The following is a 19,131-nucleotide window of genomic DNA, read 5'->3' on the forward strand; positions in this document are numbered from 1 at the left end:
TTAGGGGAAGGTAATCAAATTCTCTGGATGAAGAAAGCATGAGAAATGGGAGGTAACCTTTCCCCTAATGATGACTAAATGATGGCTAAATTCTAGATACGGACATTTAAGCTGCCACTCTCTGAACAGCGAAGTAGAATGGCCAAAGCACTCATTACACCTATTGCCATTTCTAGCCATTGCCATTTCTAGGACCATAGGCAACCTAGGAGAACTCTGACTAATATTAAATAATCTTACAAAATTAAATTTTTCATGTCATGGAGCCTTTAAGTGTCTTGCTCATGGACACAAAGGAAGTAAGTGGTGTTTGAACCTGTGTTAGGCAAGAGTGTTACCACTAGGCTACTTTCAGTCTATTAAACATTATTTTGTTATTAAACCAGATATCCAGACCTGCTGATCCCTTCACTCAAATAGTGATGTGTGCGCTGCACCGTGATTGTAGCCTACTAACCCTTTAAAAACGCGTCGTGAACCTGCCTCAATTGTTGGCCCTGTTGGCTTGCCATAGTGAAAGAAGAAGGGGGGAGGTGCGCCGCGGTGGCCCCATAGGAAATTTACGTATGATTATTATTATTGTTATTATTTATTATTGGCTTTGCTATGCGGGTAAGATCATGTGGGCTTGTTCTTTTCGTATTAAGACACATTAATACAAACCAGTTTTTAAACAACACTTTTTTCTTCAAAAAAGTGCTTGGACATTTACTTTTGAAAACCATTTACATATAAATAATATATATAATATAAACATTTCACATTATTACACATTCCTCCATGTGAAAAAAAAATTAAAACGTATCAAATAAATAAACATCGGGGAGAGCTGGGATACACAAAAGTAGTCGCCTCTTGCATTCGAACTGGAACCATGTAAATAAAATCACGCTTTGAATCAGCTGATTTGTTTGCGCGGAACCGATCGGGCAAGTGGTCCGGGTTCGACACTGAACATCCCGCCTCAGCAGGAAACACGTGTAGCGGACTGCAGCGGCCAGACACGTCGGATTTCGCGATTCCGCCTCAGGGCCCTAAATAGACGTGTGCTTTCATTGTTAAAATAGCACAAGGGCTGGAGCGGGGGATGATGCTGACTGTTTTAATTTCAGGTGCTCACGTGCACTTATTTGCATACGGTATTTGGCACAAAACGTAATGGAGTGGACGCCTTTGGACTTATTCTTTCTTCATTTGGGTATCTGGTATATTTCCGTCGTTCTTCTAGTGGAAGCCAATAGGATCGCTCCATTTACAACACGTGACTGCGCACGTCAGGGGTAAAGCTGTGAGTCCACAGACATTTTTCCCCAAACGTTCTCTGGCCGCCCTGTAATGTCGAACGGACCTAAGCAGCCGGGACCTTATTTAGATCATCCAAGGAACGTGCTAATGCTGAAGCAGTCGGGCACGGACCTGGTTCTGTGTATCAGGGCGTTGAACAACTTTTGAGTTCTGCCGGTAAGTGTTTGCGAAAAAAAAACATGTGAAACACGGGCCTTTCATTTGTGCTTTAGCTAACGTTAGCGAGCTACGTGATATCTTAGCATGCTAAGCAATCACATCGCAAAATATAAAAGTAAGGAAATAAACTCTACGGGCGCGGTCTTTCGGAATCGTGGTGCGACAACATGCTGTTGGTATTGACTTTATTCTCTCGTTTAGCTTTGTTGCGTGCCAACAGAACAAAGTTATATTTTGTGTGCTGAAACATTTGTTAAGAGTTTGGGCATAAAAGTGCTTGAAAATAAATTTCGCGTCTGTTCCAAATGATCTGTACTCGTGTTTTTTTTTTTTTTTTTTTTTTTTTTTTTTTTTTGCCGTGCAGTTGTTCGAACATTATCGTTATTATCGAAGACATTTTTGTTATCATAATTACTCTTCTAATGAGTGTTACTCATTAGAACCCATAATTTATATATATATATATATATATATATATATATATATATATATATATATATATATATTTACAAGTTTGTTTTTGCCCGCGATTGAGATGGTAATGATGGCTGCATTGAATGTATTGCATGAATAGGCCTCTACTGAATCGTAGCTGCTAGGCCTGTCATAACAAATTTCACTGGACTGTAAATGTCCCAGGAATTATTGCAATAAACAATTAATATAGTCATTGTGAGACCATTTTCAACTGATGTAATATTAATGGAATAATAACGCAAGTACACACTTTTAACGATCAAAGAAAAATCCCCTATTCTGAAATATTTTTATGTAAATGTTTTACATTTTTACAATTTTACGGTAAATGCACTTTGTTATATTGGAGGTTATTTATTTTTTTTTAATCAAATTGTTTTTATGTCTATAAATATGTTTATAAAAGAAAACATGGAATTCAAAAGAATTAAAATGGAGTACCTAGTTTTCAACACCTGGATTTGGGGATCCTCTGCCATTCCTCCTTGCAGATCCTCTCTGGTTATTGCAGGTTGGATGGAAAACATTGGTGGACAGCCATTTTTAGGTCCCTCCAGAGATTCTCAATTGGGTTTAATTCAGGGCTATAGCTGGGCCATTCAAGAACAGTTATGGAGTTGTTGTGAAGCCACTCCATTATTGTATGTGTGTGTTGGGTCATTATCTTGTTGGAAGATAAACCTTTGGCTCAGTCTGAGGTCCTGAGCCCTCTGGAGAAGGTTTTACTTCAGGATATCCCTTTACTTGGCAGTATTCATCTTTCTCTCGATTGAAACCAGTGGTCCTGTCCCTGCAGCTGCAAAACACTCACACAGCATGATGCTTCCACCACCATGCTTCACTGTTGGGACTGTATTGTGATGAGCAGTGCCTGGTTTTCCCCAGACATACCGCTTAGAAGGCCAAAAAGTAAAATTTTTCTGATGAGACCATCACCATTACTTCAGGTTCGGGATGCACCGATACCACTTTTTTTGGAGAACAAGTGTAAAGTGAAGTGATTGTCACACGTGATACACGGTGCACACAGTGAAATTTGTTCTCTGCATTTAACCCATCACTCTGAGTGAGCAGTGGGCAGCCATGACAGGCGCCCGGGGAGCAGTGTGTGGGGACTGCTCAGTGGCACCTTGGCAGATCGGGATTCGAACCAGCAACCTTCTGATTACAGGGCCACTTCCTTAACCACTAGGCCACCACTGTTCTCCAAGTACAAGTACTTGCATTCAGTACTTAAATTTACAGGTAACAGCTTTAGTCATATAATTTAACAAAAAAACAAGGGACTAGTTTGGAATTAAGAACATTTATTTAAAATGAAAAGCATGTTGTATGCAACATTTTACAGAAAAAAATTATTATAAAAAAAAATAGCCTAGCTTAGGTTAGGCTAATTAGCGACACGGGGCTAACACTGCTTGTCCAAATGTATCTGTGCATCCCTACTTCAGGTGATTTTAGTAAACTATGCAGCCTTTCATGTGTCTTGAACTGAGGAAAGGCTTACGTCGGGCCACTCTGGCATAAAGCCTCGACTGGTGGAGGGCTGCAGTGATGGTTGGCTTTCTACAACTTCCCATCTCCCGTCTGTATCTTTGGAGCCCACAGTGATCTTTGGGTTCTTCTTTACCTCTCTCACCAAGTCTGTTCTCCCCCGATAGCTCAGTTTGGCCAGGTGGCCAGCTCTAGGAAGGGTTCTGATAAACCTTAAAAGGGAAGATGTTTAGGACTATGGAGCATTATCTTTGGAACCTTAAGTGCAGCAAAATTTGTAACCATGGCTAGATCTGTGCCTTGCCACAATTCTGTCTCTAGTTTCAAGTTTGGTTTATATAAGAAAAAGACATATGTATATACACACTAAACTAACTATACTAAATAAAGCTTAAATACTGTACCGGTTTCTCTACAGGAGAAAAGTAGAACTTTTCCATACAATGAACAAGGACAACTGGACAACATCATGTAGGAGTGCTTGTGAGTGGAAGGTGAAGGTGTAGAACCAACTCAAGGATGATAAGAACAAATGGACAGCACCTGATCAGTATGGGGCTCTGTCTGGACATTGAGGAAAAATGAACTTAAATGTTTTTAGCAAATGGCTGCAACAAAATGGCTGAATACTTTCCTACCCACTGTATACTTTCCCATATCAAACGATCAAATTTTTCGATTGACATTCTTTTCCCCCATATATCACCAGACTGAAAGGGCAGTGGTGGCCTAGCGGATAAGGAAATGGCCCCGTAACCAGAAGGTTGCCGAATCCCGGTCTGCCAAGGTGCCACTGAGCAAAGCACCATCCACACACACTGCTCCCCGGGTGCCTGTCATGGCTGCCCACTGCTCACTAAGGGTGAAGGGTTAAAAGCAGAGGACACATCAATATCGAATCACTTCACTTTCACTAATACCAAAGATATAATAAAAAGTTTATTAACATATAAAACCATGCCTATTGCTGCCCTCCTTGGCTTTTTCAGGCATTTCAATCTTTGCTTTACACAGTGCATCACTTCATGTGGTACTGCCTGTGTTGCTTCTATGTTCCAGCACCTTATCAGCCCAGACCTTCTAACTTTTAAAAACTAACAAATTTGTAGTCTGAGGTAATGCATTTTATATTTTTGTCTTTTGTGGCACTCTCCCTCTGGATTGATGCTCCTTTACACTTGTAACAGTTATCAGTTACTACCGCAGTCTTTGAAGTTTAATATAAGCTTGCTTGCACTGAGATCTGATTCTCTTATTTTGCTGTGTAAACCAATCAGGATGTTTTCTAGCACTGGTTACACAAACAGGCAACACGCACAGTAATCTGCTATAAGATGCAGAATTGCATATGATTGGCATTTCTGGCCACTGCAGCCCACTACACGTGTTTCCACTTGAGGCAGGACATTCGCACACAGACACAATGTAAACACGTAGTCAACGCTGGCGAAGAGGTGGTCCGTGCTGAATGTAAATGTCATTTGTCATATTGCAGTTTTTTTCCCCCTATCCACTCCATAATCACACATGTTTATAACAACAACAACATTTATTTCTTATATAGCCCAAAATCACATACAGTATGTCTCAATGGGCTTTGACAGGCCCTACAGTTGACACCCCCCACACTTGACCCTTCTGCACACAAGGAAAAACTCCACACAAAAAAAAGAGAGGAAGAAACCTTGGGAAGGAGTGATACAGAGTGGGACCCCCTTCCAGGGTAGTGTGAGCCTGCAAATGGTGTCAGTGCAGGGTTGGATATGATATAAAGTCCTACGGTTGTAGGGTTTGAGAAGTCCAGGATGTATTCAGTGTCATGGTCTAGATTATGTGTCCATAATGATGTTACTGGTCCATTTGAAGATCCCTGAAGCTGTAGTTGTAATGGTGGTGGTTGCTGTGGTGACCCTCTGGTTTGTTTCATGTTTTGTCCTTGTAAAGCAGTTGTCAGGAACCAGGATTTATTTGCTGGTCTGATCACTGGGGTCTGCCAGTAGTCTGGGCGCTTGATTCCGTGTCTCGGAGAAAAACAAACAGAAGCAGCGGCAGACGGTTGCACTGTACGACCGATACTGAAATATGTGTTTATAGTGGTATATTGGTGCTACAGTGGCCCGGTACCCTAACTAGGACAGCCTAACTGGTGAATTTAACTTTGTCTGTGTCTAACAGGGGGACTCTGTGATAAACTGGACTTTATAATTGACACTGCATCAAAATCAAGTGAAATGAGGGTCTAGGACTTTAGCAAAAAGCCAGAGAAAACAGATAGGTTTTGAGATTTCAGAAAAATTTAAACGGAGAAAATCAAATTTAGGAAAAAATGAAAATGTCATAGGGCCCTACACAGCACATGGTGCACCCATTGAAATGTCCTATCTTTAACCAGTCACCCTTAACCTTGTTTTGCCTCTGCTTTGGCTCCAATGCCAGTTCCCAAAAACTGGTGCCAGTGCTCTAAAACAAGCACCAAACTGACCCTAAACTTTGTTGGTCTAATAGCAAGAACCTATGATATCATGAGCTGTGGGCAGTGTTTTCGTAGTAGGGTTGCAGGGATTGACTGTGGTTCACTTGTCTCACGATTCGATTATGATTGTCAATGCCTTGAATATTCATTCATTACGATGCATCCCATAAATTTTGTACATTACATCTTGTAAAAAAGAGCGTGGTAGAGAGAGAACTGAGTGTAGAAAAACTTCCTCCACACAAAAGCACTGTATTCAACCACTCCAACTTGATGTTACCTGGCAGAAAGAGGCATGGAACAATAGAGGTTAAAAATGAACAGTTTCTAATTTATTAACACCAGGAAATAATTATTGTAGTTACATGTTAATATTGAATGTAAAAAGGTACCAAGGTTACAGAGAAAACAAATGAGAAGAAAGAGTAAAGGGGGAGAGAGAGAGAGAAAGAGCCATGAGAAATAATGAGATGATAGAGCAGGCTCGAAAACCAGAAGATCCGGTTTCGATGGAAAGACAGCTGGGAAAGAAAAGAAAAAAAAGTCCCTTCCCCACATGTGAGCAGACCTTTTTATACCCCTGGCCTACAGGAAGTTGTCACAGACCCCCCCCCCCCCCCCCCCCCCCGGTGCCTCCCATCTGGGGAAGACAAAGAAAGTGGGCGGTCCTGATGGCCGACACCTCACACGTTGCTGTTCGACAAAAGGCATGAAAAACAGGTGTTGAATCTTCATGCACAACAGTTGGCACAGGAATGTCTCATTTCTTCTTGTAGACGGCCGCTATGCACAACAAAAGCATGGTCCTGCGACGCCCAATCTTACAATGTTTTCAGAAATCGAGAGGTAAGGTCTCGTTCACCTGTGTGGATGATTTGATTGTGGATACTGTGTTCAGACCGCACTCATTGAAGCATATTTAAAGCCACTTTCAGATCAAATGCAGTATGCATTGGGGTCACCACAAAAAAAAAAAAAAAAAAAAGTGTTGAGCTCAGTGCTTGCCACAGGACTCTGCACTAGAAATGTGTGATTGTGCAAAAATGTCGGTCAAACTTTTATATTATATTGTAATTTACTGTTTTGCCCTGCATCGCAATGCATCAAGTATAAGATTAATTTCAACACCTCTACAGTCAAGATTTCCCCCAACATGGCAAATAAATAAATATTTAACCAGAACAAAGAATAGTGTGACCCACACAGACAAAAAGACATTCACTTTGCTTCACTTCACTAATGATTTGTGGCTGATTTGCATCTTGAAACTTTACAGATTTTCTATGGGATTTGATGTCTGGAGTCCAAGACCTTAATGCACTACTACTTGAGCCAATTCTTTGTTTCCTTGTGTTTTGGATCATTGTCATGTTGGAATACCCACCCACGACCCATTTCCAATTCCCTTTTTTCTTTTACTTAACCTGCTTTCTTCAGCCAGAAATTTCACCCAAGATTTGACTGTTCATGATGCGGTTTAGTTGTCCTGTCCCCTTGGCAGATAAACACTTCCAAAGCATAATATTTTCACCCCCATATTTCAGCTGGCCAAACACGGTGAGTTGAGTTAAGGAGTTTAATTGCCAAAGACATCAATTTTGGTCTCATTTGACCACAGCACGTTCACCCTCATGCTCTGAAGCATGTAGAGGTTCAGGTGCTAACTTGTCCATGTGCTTTCTTCACAGCATAGTATGTCAACCATTTTCTTGGTGACCATGGGCCAAGCTGCCTTGACCATTGACAAGTTCCTAGGCTAAGTTATTCTAGGCTGGTTTCACAGTGTTCCTTTTTTCATTGCTTGGGGCTCCAGATCAAGTGAGATCTTCTGTTTGCCAATAAGCACACCAACAATTGACACTTCTAACCCAGCCTCCTGGTGATGATCTTGTAGGCTATTCAAGCCTTGTGTAGGGAGCCAGAAATCAGAACCTCCAGGATTTACAATCCTTTTGTGATTTGTTGCGATCTAAAAGCCTGTATTTACAGAAACTTTAGTGAATTTTTTTTCTTGGAAAAGTTGCTGTGAAACTGTTGAAATTTCAAGTTCTGGTGGTAGTAGCCTAGTGGTTAACACACTTGCCTATGAACCAGAATACCCAGCTTCAAATCCCACTCACTACCATTGTGTTCCTGAGCAAGACACTTAACCCTAAATTGCTCCGGGGGAGACTGTCCCTGTAACTACTGGTTGAACGTCGCTCTGGACAATGGTGTCTGATAAATACTTTATATGTGAAGTTGCTCAGGTTGTGGTGATTTTACAAAAGTACAAAACACATAATTTGCGCTGTTTGACTGAATTTGCATTAATTGTTGCGATCGCAACATTGGGCATTCCTGGAGGAACTGACAAATCTTGCTGATTGGTAGGGGTTTAAATACTTTTCATTAATGCTAATTAATTTATACCTTTTTTGAAATGTATTCTTTTGGATATTTGTTGGTCTTTCTCTCACTGTTTAAATTAGTGCTGCACGATTAATCACAATCGTAATCGCGATGTCAGTCTGTGCAATTACATGAACGCAAAAAGCTGCGATTTTAAATGTGACTTGTTTGGTCACATGACTTTCGATTCGGTTCAATGGAGACCTCAGATTCGTGACTCACATAGACATATGGGTAGACGTACATCAACGTCGCCGCCATATTGCGATAGGCTGTGCTGTGGAGTTCAAGCATATACATGTCTATGGAGAGAAGTGCATAAAAATGCATCACTCTTGTACTGCTTGGGGCTGTACAAACCGCTGTACGCTCCAAACCAGATCCCGGGGGATTACATTTCATAGGTTAGGCTGGACAATTGTTTTGAATATATTTGGCCATTATAAAATCCCGTTTTATAAGTCTTGACCTTAGCTAAAATAGGCTAAGCTAGCGAAGCTATGCATTCCTGTGTTCAAGTCAGCCTCCAAACAACGTTTTGGCTAAACGTAGGCATTAACTATTTAGACTGTTCTAAGCTGTTTAGTTAACTTTTCTCAAACTTTGAAGGTTTCCTAAAGAAATTTACATCAGTTTATAAATCTTAACCTTAGCTAAGCTAGCAAAGCTATGCATCCCTGTGTTCAAGTCAGCCTCCAAACAACGTTTTGGTTAAACGTAAGAACTATAATACAGGATTTTATAATGGCCAAATATAATCAAAACAGTTGTTTAGCCTTACCAGGGTTTGTCGTTCAACAGTAATGTTTTTTAAAGTAAAGACGTTTTTGTGATTAATTTAGTATAATATTGTATTTTGAAAGCACTGGGCATTTCAAGTTGTTATAAGTAGTTTCTATGTTTCACTTTGGAATTAAGCATTTCACTATTAGTAATTTGTATGCGACTTTTCATTGATATACAAGCAAGTGCCCTTTATCATATCGCAACATTGATCTCAATAATTGCAATGTCTTTTTCCCCAAATCGTGCAGCCCTAGTTTAAATAAACCTACCTACCTCAACACTGTTGAGTCTCTGACCCAGTTCTGTTCCTGTTCTCTGCCGATCACTAGCATCCCACAAGAAGGGCAGTTTTGGAGATTCTGTATACCAGCCGACTAGCCATGAAAATTCGGGCCTTTTCCGATTTTACCCTTGCCCTTTTATGTTTTGAACAGTTCAACATAAGGACAAAATATTAAAGTGCCAGGTGCCATTGTAATGAAATAGCCTGTTCACTTCATGTTATGGCTGATCTACGTGTAGAGTAAAATGGATTTTCAATTCATGCCACAGATTCTCAAATGTTTTTGGGTGTGGACTTAAACTGGCCTATTCTTACACAATACTGGTCTTTTCCTGTATTCAGCTCTGCCCATCATTTCATCAACTGACCAGCTTCCCTGTCTCTGCTGAGGAAAAGCATCCCAACAGCAGGATTTCTGGCAGTCGCGGTGATCACTGGCATAGAAATAAATTTCATCACAATCACAGGTTGTGATTGTATAATCGCACAGAGGCGGTTCGGGATTTGAACCCGAAACCTTTCTGCACCAATAATAATTACATGAGAAATTTGCTGGAATAGCCAAGCGGTTGCATAACGGATCTTTGGCCCTGGTTCCAATCTCACAATAAGTGGTGGTGGTAAGGGAAGCAGGTAAGGGAATGGACCCATAGTCGGAAGGTTGCTGGTTCGAACTACCAAGGTACCACTGAGGTGAAATTGAGCAACACACCCAAACACTGCTCCCCGGGTGCCTTTCATGGCTGCCCACTGCTCACTAAGGTGATTGGTTAAATGCATAGGACCCATATCATTGTTTGCACCGTGTGCTGTGCTTGCAGTATTGACAATTATTTTCACTTTCAAATGTAATGTTGACCCTGGTAGTAATCTGTGTTCTGTTTGGGTTAAAAAGTAATGTTTTTTTTTCACCTGTAGCATCCGATGAGAGACTTGAGAATCATGTTTTTAGTCTCTTTTGTCTCTCTCTCTGTGTATAGGCTTTTCAAGCAGCATGGGTGATCTCAGGTGATTGAATCCAGCAACACTCATCTAATCTTCAGGTGCGTTTAATGAACTGATTAGTTAAACCAGCATTAGATCTTCCAAAATCAGAAGGATTGTTTTGAATGGGACAACAATTGTGATGAATTTGCTGTCTGTTTTCCAATTTTTGCCAATATTCTTAGAGGCTGTGCAGAAATAGTGAAAGTGAAGTGATTGTCATTGTGATACACCGTACACAACGAAATGTGCTTTTAACCATCATCCATGGTGAGCAGTGGGCAGCCATGACAGGCGCCTGGGGAGCAGTGTGTGGGACCAGTGCTTTGCTCAGTGGGACCTCAGTGGTACCTTAGCAGATTGGGATTGGAACCGGCAACCTTTTGATTACGGGGGCGCTTCCTTAATCGCTAAGCCACCACTGACCCAATACACTTCATATTCCTGGTGAGATAATATCTGTAAGACGTGCAATTTCAAGTCCATGACTTATGGGTTAATTTAGACCCCCATTTTCTCACAAATTTTGCCTCCCACTCACAAACTAGGACTATCACAAGGTGGCCAAAAGGACAACAAATCCTGGGAGGGGAGAGTCTTGTGGGGGGTAATGACCATGTTATTCCTGCTTACCTGTAATCAGCGGTTCTCTCTGGACAAATAAGGAACGTCAAAGGACAATCTGATAGGTCTGTGGTAAACTTTTGGGGAGCCCAATGTTCAGTATAAAGAAGTTGTCTAGACCTCATTGGGGGTTCTTTTTCCCTAGCTTCTGGGCTCTTCTCTTCCTTCCTCAACTTCTTAGAGGTTTAGGCTCCCTCCTTGGAGCTCTCTCCTCGCTTTTTCCTGTCTTTCCCTTTTCATCGTTCTCCTTTTTATCTTGGGTTCTTTCTGTAATATTGGTCATATTTTACCTACAATAACTGCAATAGTTCCATGTAACTGCAATGTAACGGTGTTAAAATATTAGAAACTATTCCTTCCTGTGACTTCTATAATCCAGGGTTCAGCCATTTTTATGGACGAGTTATGCAGGTACTTGTCCAATTTCAATTAATTGCCAAAATTCCCTTTAAGCACTTCAACATTCAACTTTCCCAAACCCTCCCTCTACAGTCCACTGTTACATTCTCTCCACTGGCTTCTTGTAACTGCCTGCATCAGAATCAAAATACTGATGCTTGCTTACAAAGGCAAGAATGGGTCAGTACCCTCCTACCTCAGATCATGGGCAGAACTCTCTCCCCCTTTCTTTGTGTGTGTCTTTTTCTCTATGATTTAAAGTTTTCTTCTCTGTCCTTGTAGTCTCTCAGATTATTTTTCGCTGTTGTCGCAAAATTGTTGTGTTAGACTTAACTTCACTTGGCCCATAGGTGGTAGAATAAACATCTAGTGGGAGTTTAATCAGTTGAGTCACTAAAGATCTTCAAATGCAACCTATAAACCTGTCGTTTTACTCTGATTAAAAAGGGATCTTATGTTTAATTAAAGAAAGGCGTGTGTTCAGAGTCATTAATCAAGATGGGTGTGTTTTTAGGTTTAATTTACATTTTTACATTTACAGCATTTATCAGACAATCGGTAGTTACAGGGACAGTCCCCCCCATGGAGCAACTTGGGGTTAAATGTCTGTCTTGCTCAGGGACAATGGTAGTAAGTGGGATTTGAACCTGGGTCTTCTGGTTCATTGGTGAGTGTGTTACCCACTAGGCTACCACCACCTGTTACATGTTAATCACATTGCGAGTGACAATTATGCATTTTTAATGGGCTGTTTTTTTTTTTTTTCTAGATGGTTGAGTAGAGGTGTGAACCTTCACTGTTCTAATGATTCCATTCAATTACGATTATCAATGTCTCTATTGACATCCCATACATTTTCTACATTTGTCACTTGATTTTTTTCAAATCCCAGGGTTAAGGTCTAATACACCTGTGTGGACTTAAATTTGCTACAATGAGCAGAAAAACTGTTTGCGTTCAGTCCATTGCAACAGTCATATATACTTGTAGTACTCCTTTAAATCCACACGGCACTGTGCTGTGGGCGGAGTTAGTCGTCTGTCCCAGTCCTGATGCAGATCGACTCTCCGCCAATCTGACTGGTCAAAGCTCCTGTGGTCCCTTTTATTATTTCATTTTGTATTACATAAAAGCAGTAAAGTTTGGTGAGTGTAATGTCCCTGTGTCCTGTACAAGTAGTTACCAACATTTTTCTGGGTGTGGTGCAACTGAAGTGCTGTAAGAATAATAGAGAGCATAATAGACACCTCATGAGATTGTCCTTTCCCTGCATGCTTCAACAGAGTTTCCTCCACTAGCTGTCTATAGTTGGTAATAAGATAAAGATTACACTGTACAAGAAAATCTGTTAATACAAAGGATTCACCTTGTCTTCCCAATCTAAATTGGGTTGCCATGTCTGAGATGAACAAATCAAAAGCCTCTAAGATGTTCTCATAATCTCTTGTTTTTCTCCCTTCTAGATGCAGATGAAGAGAAGACACAAAAGAGGCATTGAAGAATCCTGGTTTAGGAAGTCCCTGGCCATGGTCTAATGTGCAGAACTCATTATCTTCTAACTGTATGCCTTTGCTCAAATGGACTATGTATAATCAGTTGCCATTAATACTGATCAATCATAACAGCTTTGGAATTCTTAAGTTCACTTTTGCTTGACTGCACTCTATGGACATCAATCCATTGCGAACTAGGAACTAGTTCAGTCATGGAACGCCCTCTATTGGATTTTCCAAAGTCTTGTGAGTTTGTAGGAGGGACAGAGGCTTTCATTTGTACTGAATGTGGAGAAGGCTTTCAGCAATACCCAAAGCTGTTGAATCATATGGCCATTCATGGGCCATTTGATTCATTCCCTTTTGATGGTACAAGTAATGGGTATGATGCTCCACTTGAGTTTGCACTTCACAAAAATGGAACCCTAACTGTGGTTGACAGATTGTCACCCAACCCATCCACTGGGAAACTAGCAAACCAGTTTCTTGATAAGTACTCCTCCTCCACTTCCAGATCAATAGAACATGATAAAAGAATGTTTCCATGTGAAAGATGTGGCCAAGTGTTTTGTAATCAGCTGAGTTTACAACAGCATCAGCGATATCATTCATTGGGGCAGGGTTTTAAATGTACATTGTGCTGCAAAGTACATTGTGATAGAGAAAGCTTAAGAGAGCACCTTCAAGATCATGCCCATGAACGCTTTTACAGTTGTGGACACTGTGGTAAACGATTTTTGAAACAGGAAACTCTGGCAACCCACCAAAAAGAACGACATGGATCATTTGGTCCCAGGAATTTAAGTAAATTGGAAGATAATCAAGAGAACAGTGATAAATCGTACCCGTGCAAGATATGTGGGCTACAGTTTTTCTGGCTCTCTGATTTACAGAGCCATCTAATCAGCCATTCCCTTAGGAAAACCGTTTCTACAGATACTACTCAAGTTACCAACACAAAAAAGGATTCTGATTCAAAGGACTCTTCTGGTTCTCAAAACAGTCCCTCTCGACCATACCGATGTGGCTTGTGTGGGAATCGGTTTCAGCAGTTATCAGACCTCAAGGAACATCATCTATCTCATCAAACAAAAGAAGAAAGAGACATGAATAATAAGCATCCTTTGGATGAGAAAAACAAAATCATTCCAACAAAGCCTCAAATGCAAAGAGTTGATCCGTGCAAGCCAACAAGAATTCGAGGTAGACGTGTGCATCATTCCAACTACACCAAGTTGTACCCATGCAAGCATTGTCATCGTGTCTTTGTGCACTCAAGTAGCCTTTCTCGTCATATGCGATATCACAAGGGAACTCTTCATACTTGTGTGTACTGTGGGAGAAACTTTCCTCAACGCTGTGATGTTACAAGACATGTAGCCATGTACCATAAAGAAGAATTGGCTGGAGAATTGGCAGATGCAAAAGAGAGTTCAGATATAGAATGTGATCCAAAGGAGTCAAGTGATTTGAACTCTATGCAGACAGTAGAGAATGGTTCAGAGGATCCAACAACAATTGGAGATATTCAAGAAAACCAGAGTGATGACAACCCACATTCAAAAGAAAACGAAACATTTGTTCATCCCAAACCACGATTGTCCTTAAAGTGTCATGATTGTGGTAAAATCTTTGGTCTGCTCAGTGTTTACCAGCGTCATCTACGATATCACAAAAGAGAACCATCTCTACAGCTTCACAAATGTTTGCATTGCCAGTGCCGTTTCTCACAACACTCTGCTCTTGAATTACACCTTGAAACTCATAAGAATAAGATTTCTAGGCAAACTGTAAAGGAGACTTCAGCTACTGAAATTGCCAATAATAACCATGTGATGGATGCTGAAACTGAGTATAAGGATCATGGTGATAATGTAGACACTGAAGACTGTGTTTCTCCTGAAGTGTTGTATGATTGCACTGAGTGTACAGAAACATTTTCCTCCCTACAGATGTTCCTTAAACACCAAAGTGCTCATGGAGCAGATAATTCTGTGAAGAGTAGTATGTGATTTACAGGTGAAGAATAACCTTGGGGTAGGTTTCATACATAGAAAAGGATGTTGAGGGTCATTTCAGAGGGGCTAATTGGTTATTTGCTGTATTGGTGTTATTTCCCCTGTATATATTCCCTTGTGTGGGTTTTTGTTTTAATTTTTTTTTAGACTGTCATGTCATATCTGAATCTTCTGTCATTGAGGAAAGGCTCACTGTATATATGTTAAAATGTCATCAAATCTACTAACATTTCCCTGGACTACATTGGGATGATTAATTCAGTCAATATGACTAAAGCCTTTTGTGTTGAATGTACTTTTTTTCCAGTTTCTTATTAAATTTGTTCCTTGAGTAATTTCAACCTTTTTCTCAACAGTTGATTACAGTCCACATTGGTTGATGCACCTTAGAATCAATGTCATGTCATTCCTATTGTGTTCTTCCAAAAAATCCTCAGATACCTTTTTATTTTATGGTGAATAATCCACCAAGCAGGATTTTGGGGTACAATGTAATCTTTGGAGCAACGTGCCAATTCTGTAAGTATTTCCTTTTAACCATTAGACTCTTAAGAACAGTGTCCCAACCAAATAGTAAGACAAGATACTGGAGTGGTACTTTTCACTGTTGTCTATGAACTCTCAATTAGTTTGCACTGAAACACTGACACCATTTATCAAATTTTTGTCTGATCAGGCCACCATTGGGTACTCTTGTTCTAATGTTCATTAGGGTGTTCCTCTGAAGCACCCCCTTTGCCTGCCTATGACCCTGGGCACATACACCCAAATGCTGGGGTGCGTAGTGCAACCACTGAGTAGGACCAGCATACAAATGTCAGTGGCACCTGCCGGTTCATTGTTTGTACCATGCGACAGTGCTACTTGCTAGTTCCATTGCATCTCCATTGTTCCCCTAATGGTGCTGCTGCCTGCGCGTCTGCCCCCATGTACAACGGAACTGCTACAACATTAAGACCATACAGCAGACATCACCTAAGCCTAAGCGGACTTGTTCCTCCTCCACCACACCAATGTATGCTGGCTCGTCTCACCCCAAACACTGAGCAATGCACTGTCCGTTGGGTGCCTTTCATGGCTGCCCGCTACACACTAACAGTGAAGGTTTACATGCAGAGGACCCATTTTATTGTGTGTGCCATTTACTGTGTTTCACAATGGCAATCTTTCACAATGTGCACAAGTGCACAATGGCACTTTCATGTTTGCTGACTGACCCAAGTCTAACTAAACTGATAGAAATTTACAGGATCTGACAGGTTTTACAGCTCTACTCTACATAGCCTACAGGAATATACAGATTTTGATTATCCTATTTAGTGTGTTATTGGGATTTTTATACATTTTATTTTTACCCATATAATTTTGGTAAATTCTGCCCCAGTACTCCCCCTAATTCTACCCCAGGTTTGGAATATCTGCCTTAAGGGACTGCTTGGTGTCTTGACCTTAGGCCTCCAAGGTCATAGGTTAAAATATGACTGCTATGAGTTTTCACATGTCCCTGTGTTAGTGTGGGTCTCTGCAGGAAGCTCTGATGTCTTCTCAAAGGCATTGACTCAAATCGGAACCCCTAAATTGGCCATAGCCGTGAGTTATGTGAGTGAACGAAGCCTTGCAATAGGTTTGTACCCACTCGGTGTGAGTCCTTGCCTAGTACCCAGTGATCCAGGTTTTGGCACTTGCATGCTTTAAGCGCAGAGGCAAAGTCTCAGAGTAAGTGAGAAGTCCCTTAGGCAGAAGAAGGCAAAGGTGAGTAGAGAAGAAGTATGAAAAAAAAAAAAAGTTCTGTTCTGTGTGTGCTTTTTAAAGACCGATCAACTAGATTTCAATTTCTTTACACAAGCAGGATATTTCTGTTGCTTATTTTATATTGTTTTGTTTCTGTTGTTCCACCCACCCTTCATGAGTGAGTATGGTGTCCCGATGACTAGTTTGTCATATTTACTACATGGATGAAGGTAAAGTGCTATGGTTACACGACCTTCATGGTTTGGGCATATTTCAGTGGACAACATTCTGGCTAGGAGAGTTCCAGGAACAGGATGTACAAAGTGACTTCAAACAAACCTCAGTCACTGGTATGGCTTGGTGATGTACCAAAGAACTTGAGCGCGATATACTTTCTCATATCGAATTGTTCAATTTATTTTTTCTTGATCATTTTTTCTGAAATTGCCAAACTAAAACCAAAGACAACAGCGATAATAAACTATTTATTACCCTATGAAACCATGACTCACTGCCATCCTTGGCTCCATTTTTCAGCCATTTTGCTCTTTGCAAGCTTTACAAAGTGAACCACATCACGTGGTACTGCCTGCATTGTGTCCATATTCCAGCACCTCAGCAGTCCAGACAGCCCAACCTGCAAAACCTTTAGGCGGTCGTGAAATGCGTTTTTTTTTTTTTTTTTTGGGGGGGGGCTTTCCCTCTGTCATAATGTTCACTGAACCGAAAATAGAGATTACTTTTCCAAGTTATCACAACTTCAGTCTTCCAGAAATTAAATATAAACCCACCCACACAGAAATGTAATTGGCTTACTTTGCTATCTACACAGTGCTGTTCACTATTCACACATGCTTGTGCTCTTATTCCGTTGGGTACGCACTACTCTCAAGTGTGCAATGCACACAGTACTATCTCGAGTGCATGCTTTTGCTAATTTTCAATACTGCAAAGGGTTTCACGTAGAAGCCTGAACCAGCTGGTTATAATGATGTAGAGATTTTTGTGAACTTGGATCAGAAGGCAACATTCAAATCAGAAAAATTAAAAAAAAAAAAGACCTTTCTTTTCAGACACATCCTGGTAAGACAATCTGATGTTAAAATTTCAATAAGCTAAGGTTATGACCCTACACTTAAAAAATACATATACTCATGGTGTTCTCCTAATTTGGGGGCTGGAGCATTTGGTCTACAAAGGACTTAATGGACCACATTTTTAAAGGCTTTTGCCTTGGCCTGGGAAAGAAAGATTAAAAGAGCCTTTGAACTGGGATAGGCTTGTCAAACCAATAGAATGCACAGTGGCGTTGTTGACTTTGTGGCCTCTTGGCCTCAAAGATCATGAGTTTGAATCCTGGCCCCACCTTTGTCTGTGTGGAGTTTGCATGCTCCACGTATTGGCACTGGTTTCTACCATGGTCCCAAGACACTAGGAGGACTGGCATCTTTGCCCTGGGTGGAGTCCTCTCCCTGGTCCCAAGGTCTCGAGAAGGGATTTGATTAGTGAAAAGTGGGTATGGAAACTGGGTGAGTTAGTGTCTAGCCACTTATGGTCTTCAAATGCATCCCCCAGAGGATCCACCCCTTGAACTGACACATGTGTACGATGTGTATGTGTACCAGCAAGACCGGTGTTCAAATCACAGAAATCCTGGGGGCAACCAGTCTTTTCACAATACATCTAATCCTGGCTTTCTCAATTGTGCATTCAGAGAAGCCCCAGCCAAACTGTTGTCACTCCGCCCGCTTCTTAGCCTCATGTACAACGCAGATGGTTGTCAGCAATGTGATCTTAAATTAGAGTACTTCCTGTAGCAGGACTGAAAAACTGTCTGGTTGTCTAAAATAATTCAGCAAGCCCTCCTGATTGGGCAATATGAATGTTTCTTGCCTTGCTGGACAATAAGTTGAAAGTTACATCAGAGGTAATAAATGGGGAAGCATTCATGTTGGACTACTGGACTACTGTGTTCCACAGGATACCACCCCCTTAGTCAGAACTGTTGTATGTACTCCATGCTTATTGCTTGTGTCCAGCATGTCCAGGACAATGGACAATTCTTTTTTTCCAGGAGTGATCCCCATTAGTATTTGTTGCTCTGGTTGATACATCTCATGTTTTATGCATTTTCCCAGCAGTGACTACTACCCTTTGTGTCCAGAAATTAATGGCATAAAGCAAGTGATGTGGCTCAAATAACCAGGTCATTCTCATGTCACTCCATTACATTGGTACTTTCCCAGTATTATACCATTCCTGACATGGTCTGTTGTGAGGGTTGTTTTCAACCTGTCAGGTAAGAGTGACATTCAGTTGCAACCCTTTGTAATGTTCTTAGTTTTGAGTTATTATTAGAAAAACAGTCACAGTTCGACCTGGGTCCGGCAACTAACTAGAGAGTAAATCCTGGTGTTTGGGGCTTCTGTCGCATAGGGCTATAGGAGGGGCACGGCGGGGAACGGCCAGGGACGGTGAACCTCCGAGTGCGGCACATGGACCCGTGGCGGCGTG

At 41.1% G+C, this 19,131-nt stretch overlaps 1 protein-coding gene across 2 annotated transcripts; it reads left to right on the forward strand.

The window, feature by feature from the left end:
• Window positions 1–1,184: 1,184 nt before the first annotated feature.
• Window positions 1,185–15,227, forward strand: LOC114789949 (zinc finger protein 91). 2 transcript variants are annotated; one of them, XM_028979437.1, is made up of 3 exons: window positions 1,185–1,461; window positions 10,349–10,411; window positions 12,839–15,227. In XM_028979437.1, the coding sequence occupies exon 3, from the start codon at window positions 13,081–13,083 to the stop codon at window positions 14,878–14,880; it is 1,800 nt and encodes a 599-aa protein (XP_028835270.1). In that variant the 5' UTR covers window positions 1,185–1,461; window positions 10,349–10,411; window positions 12,839–13,080; the 3' UTR covers window positions 14,881–15,227. The 2 variants fall into 2 exon arrangements, with proteins under 2 accessions (XP_028835270.1, XP_028835271.1); XM_028979438.1 differs by lacking the exon at window positions 10,349–10,411.
• The last annotated feature ends 3,904 nt before the right edge of the window (window positions 15,228–19,131 follow it).

Source organism: Denticeps clupeoides, chromosome 5 (assembly GCF_900700375.1).
Source record: "Denticeps clupeoides chromosome 5, fDenClu1.1, whole genome shotgun sequence".
Lineage (NCBI taxonomy): Eukaryota > Metazoa > Chordata > Actinopteri > Clupeiformes > Denticipitidae > Denticeps > Denticeps clupeoides.